Here is a 13,940-nt window from a genome sequence, read left to right on the forward strand (position 1 = left end):
AGACCCGATATTAACCAGATTTGAGTCTGACCCAATTTTAACCAGAACAGACTCGTACCCGGACCCGATCCGATTCCACCGATAAAAAAAAGAAACCCGAGGGTTTCTATTTACAAAAAATGTTGAAACTTAAAAGGGGGTTTCACCTTTTCAGCTTGCCGGCGATCGATGTCGCCTGCCGGTGACTCACATTGCTTGTCGGGCGACCCACGTCGTTGATCTGCTCACAGTGGAGAAAAGGCATCGGCCCCGACGACCTCTGGTGACGTATTCACCCACCTCGCCCGATGGAAGAGCGGAAGCCGAAAAAAGAGGTTTTGCCGCCTTGAATGCCGCGTGATGCCGAACGGACCACTGTGGCAGTGAAGCAGCTGACGAAGGCCGCCTCTTTCCGATGATGCATCCACGATGTCTTGCAGATAACGGCGAGAAAACCCCGCTGCTCGACGGCAGATGAAACAGGGAGAAGGGGTTTAAAAACCCTTATGCTGCACGTCACTGGATGGATGCCGGCGATTCGACGAAAAGCAACCTTCCCTTTCGGCGACAGTCCGCCGCTGCCCCCAGCGACGACTGAAGCTCCTGCAACCCGACGGCCACAGGTAAAATCCTGATCTTTTTTTTTTACTCTGTCGCCCCCACAGCAACAGTCGTCGTCTATTGGTGATGCCATGTCGCCCCACAGTGACCTGCTGTCGACTGCCAGCACCTTGTGTAGGTAAAAACCTTTACCCTGCATTTATGTGTTCGACTGTCACCGCCTACAACTAACGTCACCCCATGATGACTCCACTTTGTCATTTTCCTATGGCGATAGTCGCCAGAAAAACACCAACGAACCCTCACAACAGAAGTGTGGAGTGGGCCCATAACCCATTGTTGGGATCATGAGACCTGCACACAACAAAAACACAGAAGGCGGTGTACCTGAAGAAGCCATTGGAAACCGGCAATGGTTGATGGTTGGTGCTGGTGGCTGAAACAGGGTGAGCTTCACTCTTCAGTCGGATTATAGCTCTCCAATGAGCATAGGCGCTTTCAACAATCGGTGAGCAGGATCTCTCTTCCCTCTTTAGTCGAAAAACTCAAAAGATGTAGATTCTTTTTTTAACTCTTTTCAGGTTTCTTATTGACACCCGTTTATATAGCCTTTAGCAGGAGAATCAATTAGCATAACCGTTTCCTTCCATAGTATGTTTAACTGCCGCGGCTTATCTTATAGTGAACTGCTGCGGCTTATTCGCCCCCCCCCCCCCCCCCCCCCCAAAAAAAAAAAAAAAAAAAAAAAGAGGCATATGCTGCCCATCTAAAAGATGGATGGTTCTCAATGTGGGTATGGTTGTGTACTTTGTATGGCTGTCTGTCGTAGTTGTGAGGGAGAACCACTGTCCATCTGGAAACTACTTCGATGAGCCAAGGGTGGCGTTTTTGTCCTCCTTGAAAAGGAGAGACCGAGAAGAGAAGACCCATCCCTATCTATTAGCCGTGAAATGACGAGAATACCCAGTACCCACTAATGTTTGATCTCATTGCAAAAGCCCCAGCTGCTCCGTTCTGCAGCCTAGCTTTGGAGAGTGAGAGGCATGGAGTTGGCGTTTGGTAAGTGCTTGTGTCGTCTCTTTGATTCCCACAAGGGTGGTGCAATCTCGGTTGCACCAAGGAAGAACACCAAAATCCAAGTACCAAGCAGTAAACGCTTTCAATGCCTCGCCTCTGTTGGTACCAATATCAAATTGGAGGTAATTCCCCCCGCCCCCTTCTCTCTCTCTCTCTCTCTTATGATGCGTATGTTTCATTTGCTTTTAAGTTGAATCAAGATTTGGAGAGGACCAAAATAGACTTGTTGAGAGCTGTACAAGACACCCAACGAGGATTTGTAGCTACTGCTGATCAACGTGCCTCCATTGAAGAGATTCTGGTTCGTGTGGTTGCTTCTTGTTCCGAATGATTGGTTTTTATTTAATTTTTCTCTTTATTGCTCTAATAATAGTTTGGAGACAAGCCACACTGGAGTTATTAGATCTGATGAATTCATGGAATAAGACAAAAATGGCAGGTGAAGTTGGAGTGCTGTGATGGTGGCTCCTCCATTGATCTGCAGAAGCTGGACGGAACGTGGCGTTTGCAATACACCTCGGCCTCTGATGTCCTTGTTCTTCTTGACTCTTCGAACAGGTTTTCATTCTTTCAGGTCTCCAATACCACCTTCCTTTCCCGTCTGTTTTTTGTACAGTAACTCTGTTACTATCAAAGCTTGTGATTTTTTTATGTCAACAGAAAAGAAAAGCAAAGACAAAAAAGGAAAATAAAAAATAATCTCCCTAACAAGAATTCTGTTTGGATTATGGTGCATGGTTTTGTGCACTGAGTCTTGCTATCGGTTTAGCCAGCTGTTAGACCTCAGTTGCAGTCTAAAATCTTTCATTGTTGCAACCGGTTGTACTTTAGACTAATATAGGGGTTAAGAATTATGTGGTTCAGGAAATTCTTTGGTTGAAGTTATGACTGTATCTTCCTCCCTACATTGTGAAAAGAATAGTGCAATCTTGAATGCATATACAATATGAAAATCAAGACGACATTGTTTTGCTGCTGAATGGACAAAGATGCGGGAATTAACAAAAGACACTGCCGTCTCATATCTATTGTTGGGGATGTTTTTCCAAAAACATTTTAGTAGGCAGATGATCAGTTTTCTGGTTGGTAAAAACCCTTGCATTGGCTTTTCATGCTCTTCTTAATTTGCTGTTTGAAGCTATTCTTTGCATATATTGTATATGGATTACCACTACTGATGGCTGTTCATGAAATGGCCCTTTGTTGGTTTGTCAAGTTTCACCCTCCTTTCCATGGACCTACAAAATTTTATAATTCGTGAGCACAAACTCTTGGTGTGCATTCACAAAATTAGTTCAAACTTTTTAAATGGATACCTATCGTGATAAACTATTCTTGATACGTTAGTATTCTTCCTTTCTTTCCCTTCATCTAAGTTAATACCTAGCAACGGTTATATGTCATTGTTGCATATAAAAGGATTATACTGCTTATTTACAAAAAAATTTAGTTCAATTCAGTGTATGGTGATCCTGGAAATCTTCGTTTACAGTTGAGGCAGACATGATTTCTCATGGTATTATTATCTGAATGCAACCCATTAGTTATTAAGTTAGCAATTTACTAGAAGTGAAATCTTCAGTATTACTGCCACTGTCCAACTTGTTGCACTGCATGGGTATTGCCAGGTGGGACAAATTTTTCAGAAATTTGAATGCCGGGATCAGGTTGATGGAGGCATTGTTCAAAATGTTGTTCGTTGGAGTATTCCATCTATACTGGAGGTAATAGCATGTTCTTCCTTCTTGTATTCCACTAAGGGGGCATTTGTTACACTCTCACTCAAGGGAAGCCTCTTTCCTTTGAAAGAGCCATTTTGGAAGGAAAGTGCATCCCCAAGAGGGGAGGTATGAAACCATTTTGACAGGAAAGATGCTTTTTAGCATTTATTATGTGGGTCCCACCATATATTTCTCATAGACATGTTTGTTTACTTCTTTGTAGGAAAGAAGCCCTACTTCCTATGAGAGAGAGTTTCTTTCATAGGAAAAGGCATGAAACAAACTCCCCACCCCCTAAGTGAATTTATTTGGTAAAATAAAATCATGATAACTTTCTCCTTTCTTTTCTGTCAGTGGTTTGTTTGGGGAAGAGGAAGAGGGAGGGTTGGTGAAGCAAGATACTGTGGTTACCTGAAATCCTCAGAATCCATTGAATCATTTACACATAGAATGGGAGGAATTGGGATGGATAGTGAAGCAAGATGCTATAGGTTCTATTAAATCCTTAAGAACCTCTTGAGTCATTCATGTAGGGAGACTCCTTTATCATGCTGTTCATTTCCCTATTGTAATGCCCGTCCAATGCAATTCCACTTGAGTAAAATATTAAAGTCTAGACTGGCAATTGTTGGTGGTTTTGTAAAGGAGAGATTGTCATGATGGGAAATCATTTGATGTCATAAGTCTTTCAATTAGATGGTTATTTCATTTTCTCCATTTTTGTTGCATATATTCATAAGCTTATTTTGAATAGTGGTGGATTATCATGCTCTGATGTTGGAAATTTTTGTTGAAGGAAAAGGGGGATCAAAATTGGCCTATTGTAAAATCCTATCCACTTCTATTGTCGTGGCTTGGTTGCAAAGGTTTACTATGATTTCATGCATGTAGCATTCTTCTGTGGCCTAGTAACTTAACCTTGTCAGTATACATCAAAAGTTGCCTATTGTTTGGTTCACAATTCAAATGAATGGACTGCTTAGTTCATCAGATTAAGTAAACAAGATACTCAGATATGTTCTTTGGGTGGGAGGACTTAAAAGGTTTTCCATTCTCATCCTACTGCAGCACAAGATTGAAAGTTGCGTGGATCACAGTTTTGATTTTATGGATTGAAGGTGCACATATTGGGTTCAGTATGCTTTTTATGGTGACATCAATCCCAAGTGGACGTGATTTCTGTTCTATACTTTTGTAGCTAGTGGTGATCAATGGCAAAAAGAAATGATAATACTGAGGTAAATATATCGGGTATACCCTAAATATTATAAAAGCAGAAGCAGGGGTAGTAGGTGCAAAAAATTAGATGCTTCATTACATTTTTTAAAATGGCATTCTTGTCGTTTATATTTGCTACAGTCAACTGCATGTGCGGACAACCTGGAAACTCATGTGCATGTTCTTTTGACTCAATATGACACTGTATAATATGTGTTCAGCATGGTCAATTGGCTAAGGATCAAACCTTGGATCTGTGAAATCATGGTGTGTTGTTGACCGTTGATTTATGAAACCCCAAAAAACCGTGCTTATGCATCAGAATCAGATGATGTAAAAGCTGATATCCGCTAAGAGGACCATACAGATCACATCTGTAGGGTTCAGTTTTCCCAAGAAAACAAAAATAAAAAAAAAGAAAGCCAGGGACCACAGTCTTCAAATATACGCCCACATTTCTCTTTGAACAAGTGAACTTTTTTGTGGATGTTTTTCTATTTTGACTTTTAATTACTTAATCATGACACAAAGGAGGCTTTCTCAATGCTTTATAAACCTGATGTTTGTTAGGTTGATCTGTAAATGATCCTTCGGTATCTAGAACACCAACTCTTCTAACATACACACACACTCTCTCTCTCTCTCTCACACACACACACACACACACACGTAAAATATTAGACAGAGCCAAGATTTTAGTTTTCCCTTTATTAACATTTGATTCATTTTATACTGCAGGAAAATGAAGGAGCAACTTTACTAGTTTCTGCTAAGTTCAGTGTTGTTTCTAAGCGTAATATATACTTGCAATTTGAAGAGGTTCGTCTTCTAAAACCATAATGACCTTCCTATTCATGATTATGCATGATAGTTTCATCATGGGCATTTATGGGTTTGGATGTGATGCAGCAGTGAGAAAAAATGGGATACATTTGTATGGCTTTTTCCTTAGAGGTCTTTTCCTTTGATTCATATACACATACCTGTGAACAAAGGGTTCTTACCTTTCTCAAGGTGCATCTTGCAAAAATATGTGCAACTTTGGCAGTCTAATTATTTAAACTAATGGGATTTATATGTTATTATAGTCATTGCACAAAATATATACCAACTACCAAGTCATGAACAGATTGTGTTGTTATGCACAGAGACTAGATTAATGTGCCCTATTTTGTTGCTTAAATTGTGTACTTCTAGTAGTGGCAAAAGCATCTTAGAAAACCGAGCAGATGTTGTTCAGGGCCATTGTTGCCTTGATTAGCAATGGAGTTGATATGAGTATCTGTAGAATCTGATACAAAGATCATCACAAAAATCTAAAGAAAACACACCTTCATTTAAGAATCACTGATCAGTGAGGCATCTTTATTCTTCGGTTGGTGGATATAAAGGCTGGATGGGAATAGGATCCGGCAAACCTGCGTAACCTGTAAGTTAGTCCGGATTTTTTTTTTATCTTGGCCAGCAAGGACAAGGTTTTGGTTTTTGTTTTCTGCCATGTGCTTTGTTTTTACGTTGATTCAGGCAGCCTCAAGTCCCTGGACAGCTACTGGCTTTCTGTTCTTTTTCTGAAATGTAATTTTCATCATTTAGGTGTTACTCTGTATAAACATGTGGATTGTATTCAGAGTTATAGATAATGACCAGATTTTTTTTTTGCTTTTTAATTTTTTATGTTGCAAGGGTACTTAAGGCTCATTATAATAAAATCAAAGCACAATTTCAATGGCCAAAATATACAATATTTGGAAAGAGAAACTCTTCAAAATAGGGAACAATAAACACGTGTGCGTGCGAGTATGGTTGTGCTCTGTTGGCTATCTTCTCAAAGATGATGGTTTGACAGGTTGGTGTTGGGAATCTGAAGATCAGTGAAGAACTTCAGGCCTTGATAGCTCCAGCAATACTTCCTCGAACATTTTCGAGCTTACAGGTATGGAAATTGAGCTGATATCCTATTTTGCTACCTATTCCTACTGTGCAACCAGTTGTGTTGTGGGTGCATTTTCTTTCTTCCACTATTGCACTGATTGTTTTTGTATATTGTAGATCTTGCAATTCATTCGTACTTTCAAAGCACAAGTTCCTTTGAGAAGTCCAGTAAGGTGATCATTATTATTGGAATATTAAATTTTGCTTCCTGCTAATATGGATGGCTTTTATGTTAGCAGCATGTTAGTGAGGCTTTATTTGTTTATTTTTACTTTTTTTTGCTGTCAGATATTTTTGAAACCTTCACAAAATATTCATTAAAATGTTGTAGGCGGTCGGTTGGTGGTTTATACTATCTGTCATATTTGGACCGTGATATGCTGTTGGGTCGTGCACTTGGAGGTGGAGGTGTATTTGTTTTCAGAAGAGCCCAACCTCTAGTTTTATGAAGTGAATGGTTCGATCATGTGTCTGCTGCATTTCTTGGTTCAGTATACTTGCATGCTCATGTATGAAACTGAATCAGCAAGAATCACACGGCCAAGCAGTGGGTTCCTTCAAGGATACATTGGAAACTGTGTGCATATATTCAACTTCTTGAGATTAGATGTCACTATATCTGCCCTGTAATAAACTGGAGTCTTCAAAAGAAAATACACCATATGAAGAGATTCATGTTTAACTTCTTCCCTGAATAGTATTTTCTCTTTTTAATTTTTTATAAAAAACAATTGGATTAATAGAAAGATAAGGATCGATTTAGTCAGGCCTGGCGAGTCTGTACCTATGTGCTGGCAAGAGTAATGCTAGTGTTGGTGTTCTTGGGAACTCTTTTATTTTGCAAGCTTATTAGTTCATTCGCTGTGTGAAAAGCTAGCTAGTTGATTCAGAGATTTACAACTCCTCCAGTCTCTTATGTTCAAGGCTTTTGAAAGTTTTTGGCAACTATTAATTCATTCATGCAACTGACAAGTCTAGGACAAGAGCCTAAGTTTCCGAGCTACAAGTTTAAAAGGTTATGTATGTGGTTAACATTGTTTAAATCCTTCTGCCCTTAAACCTGCAAACCATGTTACAACCACTTGAATATAAACAATTGAATTATGTTTTGTTCTCACCAATAAACTCTATAGCAAGGACATAGAGATGGTTGCAAAATACTCTAATATTTGAATGGTACATAATTCAAGTTCAGTAAACTTAAAATCCATGCTCATTCACGTCTTTGCTGTGGACCACTCTACGAAAGTTGTTCAATTAAGAGTATCAGTTTTTTTCTTTCAAAATTAGATCATATGATTGTTGAAACAGTATGGTGAAAAGAAAATCCTGTTTCAGTCTCTTGCTGCCCACCTAGACAATGCACATGGTGCATTCTTCAAACTGTCTCCTAAACAAGAAGAAAAGGATAAGTTTTTTGAGCTACAAAGGTTTACACTAACTACAAATCCATGTCAAGAAAATTCATCCTCCTTTTCATTTGGTTCGAGAGTATCAAGAAACAAAGGTTGCCCATCAGGTATAATTCCTACAATAAGAAAAAGGGGTGCTATGGTTCCCCCTGTTTTCATGATCCTAAAGCTAGCAGTCGATCAGAAATGACATCAGAAATCAGAATGTATTTTGCTGACAGAGACGAATTCTAGGCTACAAGTCAAGAGCCCAGTCATGAATTCATAGGTGATTGTGTGATATATTTCAGAAGGCAACTTCCGTATCTTCGCTCAATCTTGTTGTATTTGCATCTGCATTTTTTTAATGATTCGCAGTTTTTTTTTTTGATATTTAATCAAGGGAAGCTCCAGTCCTGTTGGTGAGGCCTGAGAGAGAGAGAGAGAGAGAGAGAGAGAGAGAGAGAGAGAGAGAGAGAGAGAGAGAGAGAGACCCATGCAATTAAAACGCCTTGGCTGCCTCCCTAGCCCACTAGGGAGCCTACTGTTTCAGCCTTGCAGCAACAGAGGTGCACCCCAATTATCAAACTCTCGTTATCCATCAGCTTCAACACCTCAAACTGACCCGCCTAGCTGGTTGTCCGGAGCTGTTGTGGGCTTGCTTAATGATTCATACATTCCAGAGATAATAAGGTGAAGCTGGAGGCAGGCAGTGGAGAAGTGGCAATGAGTTCTGAGTTGGATCCTCTGTGTGCGGTGGAAGTTCCCTATTCCCTTCTTGCGTTTCATACTGGTCTGCCGATCAGTGAGGATGCTGGGAGGAATTCTCGGGCGAGCGTGGTTGAAGGTAACCCCCAGCCTTCTATGGAGTCCCTTCCTGATTGCAGCATCTCTTTTCTGGGTGAGAAGATCAGATTGAATATCCCTGGGGTTCACTATGGGAGTATGCTCTCCCCCTTCCTTTTGGCGTTGGTGGTTGGCTTTTCTTGGTGGGGATAGTAACAAGATTATGGAGTATACCTTCATATTTGATAATCTCTTCGAGACGTGACCCTCTTCCCCTCCCTCCCCCATGTTTTGGTAATTTCTAAGGGTTTGTTCTTAATTAGGGTTTCTTCAAAAGAGGAATTGCAGGTGATTATGGAAATTAGGAGGGAGGACTCTTGTTACTAGAATATGGAAACCAAGAATGAAATTTAAGTTGGATTCTTCTTTGGATTTATTTGTCGGAGCTTTGAAATCTGGCGGTTTTTTCTTGGATTGCTCGTTGTTTGGGAGGTTCTTGGGTGGGGGCTGATGCTGCTACTAATGGGCTCGGTAGGTTATCGTTTGCTCGAATCAAAATTGATGTTCCATTGGGGGGTTTAAACGAGTGGCTTCTATGGAAGTATGCACTCCTGTGCATATGAGTAAACTACAACTATTTATGCAAATCATAATTCTTTGCGTCATTCTGTTGATGCAAATGTAGTTGATGGAGGGCAGAATGTTGCTGCTCTCAAGGATCAAAATTCGGTAGAAAAGGGGGTTATTACCAATATTTTTTGTGATTTGAATGGGGTGAAAGGATATTCTCCTTTAGGTTATGATAAGATGGGTATTTGCAGAAGCATGACAGTTTGAGAGGTTGAAACTGAGTTTTCTTCTCAACTGTGAAAAACCCATAATATCTATGGAAAATGATTGGGCTGATCTTGCAAAATGACATGATTTCAAAAATGCTTTACAATTTGCTGAAATCTTTCTCATATTCAAAATTTTGATTCTCGATTTTTTTAGGACATTTTTACTCTTTGTGCAAGTGAACCTGCTGATGTTCGAGGAATAGATACGTACGTCGTCTAAAGGTCGCAATATATCAATAAAAAAAAGATTCACGTGAACATTTTGTAGGCTAGATGAAATTCACATAAAGTATTTGCGAACATGACTAACTTGAATTCTAATACAGAAGACTCATATCTTAAATGCACAAATCTTTTGAGATTCACAAATCCGATGTGAGCCTTTTAAAGTTTAAAAGTTTCATCTTGATAGGTTTGCTTCATACATTGGCGACAATCTTGACATTCGAGCAGATGTCATGCGATCCTTCTTTAACTAAAAACTCACTTAAAGTTAGAACGTACATTCGTAAATGTGTCTCTAACTTTGCATGTTTTTTGATTCGAGCTCGGTAGGTTTGCATCACAAATTTGCAAACGTCACAATCTTCACATAGATACCATTGAACCTTGTTTAACTAAAAACTCCCATAAAGTCTCGTACGTTCGCAAATATATGTATGACATTCTCAAATGTGTTGCGAATGTTCTTACCTTCACATGTTTTCTTATTCTAGGTTTGTGTCACATATTTGCAACGTCACAACCTTCACCTAAATATCATGCAAATATCCTTTAAGTAAAAACTTGCATAAAGTCTGAAGTCCGTCCACAAATGTGTATCTAAAATTGGCAAATGTGTTGCGAACCTCCTATTAATGCAATGACAATCTATTTAAAAGCGTGAATGTCATTTTGCAAACCCGATGATTTTTATCAATGCTTTTGGCACATTATTGGAAAGGAGGTTTGTTATTGATTTCTTAAAAAAGGAAACTTAGTTTATAGCATAAATCACACCCATATTGTGCTTGTTCCAAAGTTTGCGGGTGCTTCTAGTTTATCCAATTTTAGGCCGATATCTTGGTATAGTATGTTTATAAAATCATTTTGAAAATCATGGTTAATAGGATGGGGCTTATTCTTACAAAGGTGATATCTCGTAACCAAGTGGCATTCCTTCAATGGCGGACAATCCAAGATAGCATTTTGCTCGCCCATGAGGTTGTGGATTCCTTATTAAGATATCAAAAAACCATCAATTTGCTTAAAGTTAAATCATTCTAAGACCTATGACAGGTTTGACTGGGATTTTTTGAAGCATGCCATTTTATTTTTGGATTCCATCCTAAGATACGATTTTGGTGGATGTGACTACTGCATCTTTTTCAGTATTGGTTAATGATTAACCCGGGAGGGGGTTTCTTATTTCCCTGGGCATCAGTCAAGGAGCCTCGGTACTGCTGTCTATGGGTTTCTTTTTTATTTGCAGATGATGCCCTTCTATTTGTATAGCTATTGCTAAATCCGTAAAAAACCGTGCAGTTGATTTTGCAATTTGAGCCTCATTCTGGCATGCAAGTTAATCTCAAAAAATTTGTTTTTAGTCTGGTTGGGATTGATGACAGCAGGTGGAGTATTTGGGAGATACTTGGAAAAGATGCATTATTGTCAAGATTTCGTGGTTTGAGTATCTAATAAGCTGTAAAATTGGAGATCTCTACATCTTATGCTCCAACATTCCTTTGTATTGGATGGTTTCTTTTAGGATTCCTAAATCCATTCTTATTACATTGGAGCGCCATTTTTTTTGACAGAGAAAGCTGGGGTTAGGCGGATTCCTACCAGTTTATTGCATTTAAGAAAAACTAAATTACAGAATTACAAAGAGGGAGCCCAGTCGGGGCTCATATCATGCCATATAAGTTCTTGATTCAAACCAACGGGGCTCCGCATGGTTGGTAGGAGCTGTCAGTGCACGTCTCCTTGAGGTGTGGGACGTTACAGGTTCAAACCCCAGTGGTACTTTGAATAGTAACTGGTGGGGGTCAGCCTAACCCCATCTTGCCTTTTAAAAAAAAAAGTTTTTGATTCAAAGAACCAATAATAGCTAAAGAACGTGCCATACAGTTCATTTCTTTGGGAATGCATATGAGTTCGGTTTTGAGAAAATCAAGCAGATCAGATACCTGCTGTAATTCATCACTATGTCTACCCCTGTTCTCCATACTCTGGTTGAGTTCACGGATTTCATCTTTCTTTGGAATGCCGTTTTGCTAGATTTCTTTGGGGAAATTTGAATGGACACTACCCTCACTTGATTAAATGGAAGTCCTTATGTAAACCAATTGAGGAAGGAGGTATTGGGTTAAGAAGATTAGAGGATGCTAATCAGGCCAATCTAGCATTTTTTGGTTGTTTGGTGTTGTGTAAGAACTCTTGATGGGGAAGATTTGTGAAAGACAAATATCTTGGAAGACAGCTTGTGGACTTGTCGGTATTCTTCTTACTGTTCTTGGGCCTGGAAAGGCATCAAGTGGGATTGAGATGCAGTTAAACAGGGTCTGTCCTGGGAGACTGGGGACGGGAATATTGTTCGTTTTTAGACTGAGCAGTGGGCTCTTCCGCCTTTAATTCAGTTTATTAACGGTGAAGTTTATTCTGATATAGAAAATCAGCTAAGGTTGTCAGTCAGAGATTCTGCTCCTATTGTTTTAAATCATGCCTCATTTGTGCTCTGTTACCTATTCAGGATATTGAACTGAAGCTGGCTTTTTCTGATAGACAGGATTTGTAAGTCTGGAAAGGAGTGAGGTCTGCTTCTATTTCTCGCTGGCTGTTCTGGCAAGATGTTAGAGAGAAGTGTTCAGTGCAGCCTTGGAGCTCTCTGATTTGGAAACAGAAGCTGGAGGCCTCCAATGATTGGATGGTGGGTCATGATAGCGACCTAACTCAAAAATATCTATTAGTTTGGATATATGACTCATTCATCTCTTTTTCTTAGACGATGCCATGTAAGAGGTTGCCTAATCCTAAGAACCAAGCAGGATACCATACCTATTTTACAATGGGAGCAAGCAAGAGGTATTCATGGTCCATACCGTTACTGTAATAGTAGCACAAAGCAGAAGCAAAACTGTAGGACCCAAAACACAGGTGCTGTTTTCACGTCATCGGCCAATAACATAAGGACAAGTACTAGAAACAGAAAAATTAGTCCAAACAGATAGAAGGTCTAACTTAAAGAATTTTAAAAACCTTCAAAATGGTCGTTTTATTGTGTTATCATCGTGATAAACATGAAAAAATTGGAAATAGTCACTGTTTTAAAAAATACCATGTTTTCCAGCATTGCATTGGCACTGAAAGTACCCAAAATGATGATATTTTCAAATATCAGCAATATCAAAATATGACGTAACTTTTATGATTGACACATATGGAAGCTTCAAAACCTTGGTACTACACAACTATTAATTTTGGAAATAGATTCTCCCTGATATATAGCACTATATAGTCATGAAAGAATAACAATGCACTTCTGATATGATAAACGTAAAGGTGAAACGTTCCAGCTTGTTTTCGTAGAGAAATTACAAAGATTGAAGAGTTGGCTAGAACACCAAGCTAAGCCATCTTCTTCAACTACCAAGCCTTCTAGCAAAGACTAGTTCCACGTTAGGAGGAAATGTTCCTAGCAGCTAAAACACGTGGATTTCTATTGAATATAAACCTCAAATTCCTGTTTTTGAAGGGAATCTGAGCCTCAGTGTTTAATTACCTTGGGTCTTAGCATGGGCCTTATTACAAAACTGATTATCCAGATCCAAAATCAGAGCAAATCAAACACTGCCTTAACGTGGACAAATGCAAGGGGGAAGAAAACTTAAGTTCAGATTGAAAAAAAAGAAGAACCTTTGATGATTTATCGATAGCACCCAGCAATTTTTAACCATAAAGAAAAACATCTTATTCAGATACAGATACCAGTACCAACATAAAGACATGAAACATAGAACAAATACAAGAAATGGGGTACCTTGCACTTTCAATTTGGCATGAAGTTATCTTATTTAATCCTCTTTTCTAAAAGGAAAAACTATCACATCCTTTTCTAGGAAAAGTATATACAGGTTCATGCTTCTTCAAACATCATCACTTGAGAGAGCTCTCAATGTCGATAACAAACCGGTACTTGATATCCCTCTTTATCATCCTTTCCAGTGCTTCATTTATATACTGAATAGGGATGACTTCAATATTTGGATATATTTCATGTGCAGCACAGAAATCAATCATGTCTTGTGTGTCTTTTGTTCCACCCGTTACATTGCCAGAAATGGTCTTCATCCCTGCCATAGTTACATAGAAAATCATGAGAACTTACATAGCTCAAGAAAAAAAGTGTTCTAGGAAAAACCTTGAGGACATCTTTAAGATTTTAAGCACTAATAGAG

At 39.1% G+C, this 13,940-nt stretch overlaps 2 protein-coding genes across 3 annotated transcripts in view; one reads left to right on the forward strand and one right to left on the reverse strand.

The window, feature by feature from the left end:
- Positions 1 to 1,439: 1,439 nt before the first annotated feature.
- Positions 1,440 to 7,170, forward strand: LOC149836207 (putative plastid-lipid-associated protein 10, chloroplastic). Of its 2 annotated transcripts, XM_090009059.1 has the most exons (8): positions 1,440 to 1,739; positions 1,808 to 1,918; positions 2,057 to 2,191; positions 3,246 to 3,341; positions 5,295 to 5,375; positions 6,403 to 6,489; positions 6,606 to 6,661; positions 6,820 to 7,170. In XM_090009059.1, exons 1-8 carry the CDS (start codon positions 1,584 to 1,586, stop codon positions 6,935 to 6,937), a joined length of 840 nt encoding a protein of 279 aa, XP_089865185.1. In that variant the 5' UTR covers positions 1,440 to 1,583; the 3' UTR covers positions 6,938 to 7,170. The 2 variants fall into 2 exon arrangements, with proteins under 2 accessions (XP_089865185.1, XP_089865186.1); XM_090009060.1 differs by lacking the exon at positions 3,246 to 3,341.
- A 6,237-nt stretch (positions 7,171 to 13,407) lies between these two features.
- CAD1 (cinnamyl-alcohol dehydrogenase) overlaps positions 13,408 to 13,940 on the reverse strand; it is a 59,952-nt gene continuing 59,419 nt past the window's right edge. The window contains exon 6 of the mRNA XM_090009063.1: positions 13,408 to 13,835. Coding sequence (XP_089865189.1) covers positions 13,639 to 13,835 — 197 coding nt within the window. The 3' untranslated portion in view covers positions 13,408 to 13,638. The remainder of the gene's footprint in view (positions 13,836 to 13,940) is intronic.

This window comes from Nuphar pumila, chromosome 6 (assembly GCF_984573655.1).
Source record: "Nuphar pumila chromosome 6, dmNupPumi1.hap1.1, whole genome shotgun sequence".
NCBI classification, from domain to species: domain Eukaryota; kingdom Viridiplantae; phylum Streptophyta; class Magnoliopsida; order Nymphaeales; family Nymphaeaceae; genus Nuphar; species Nuphar pumila.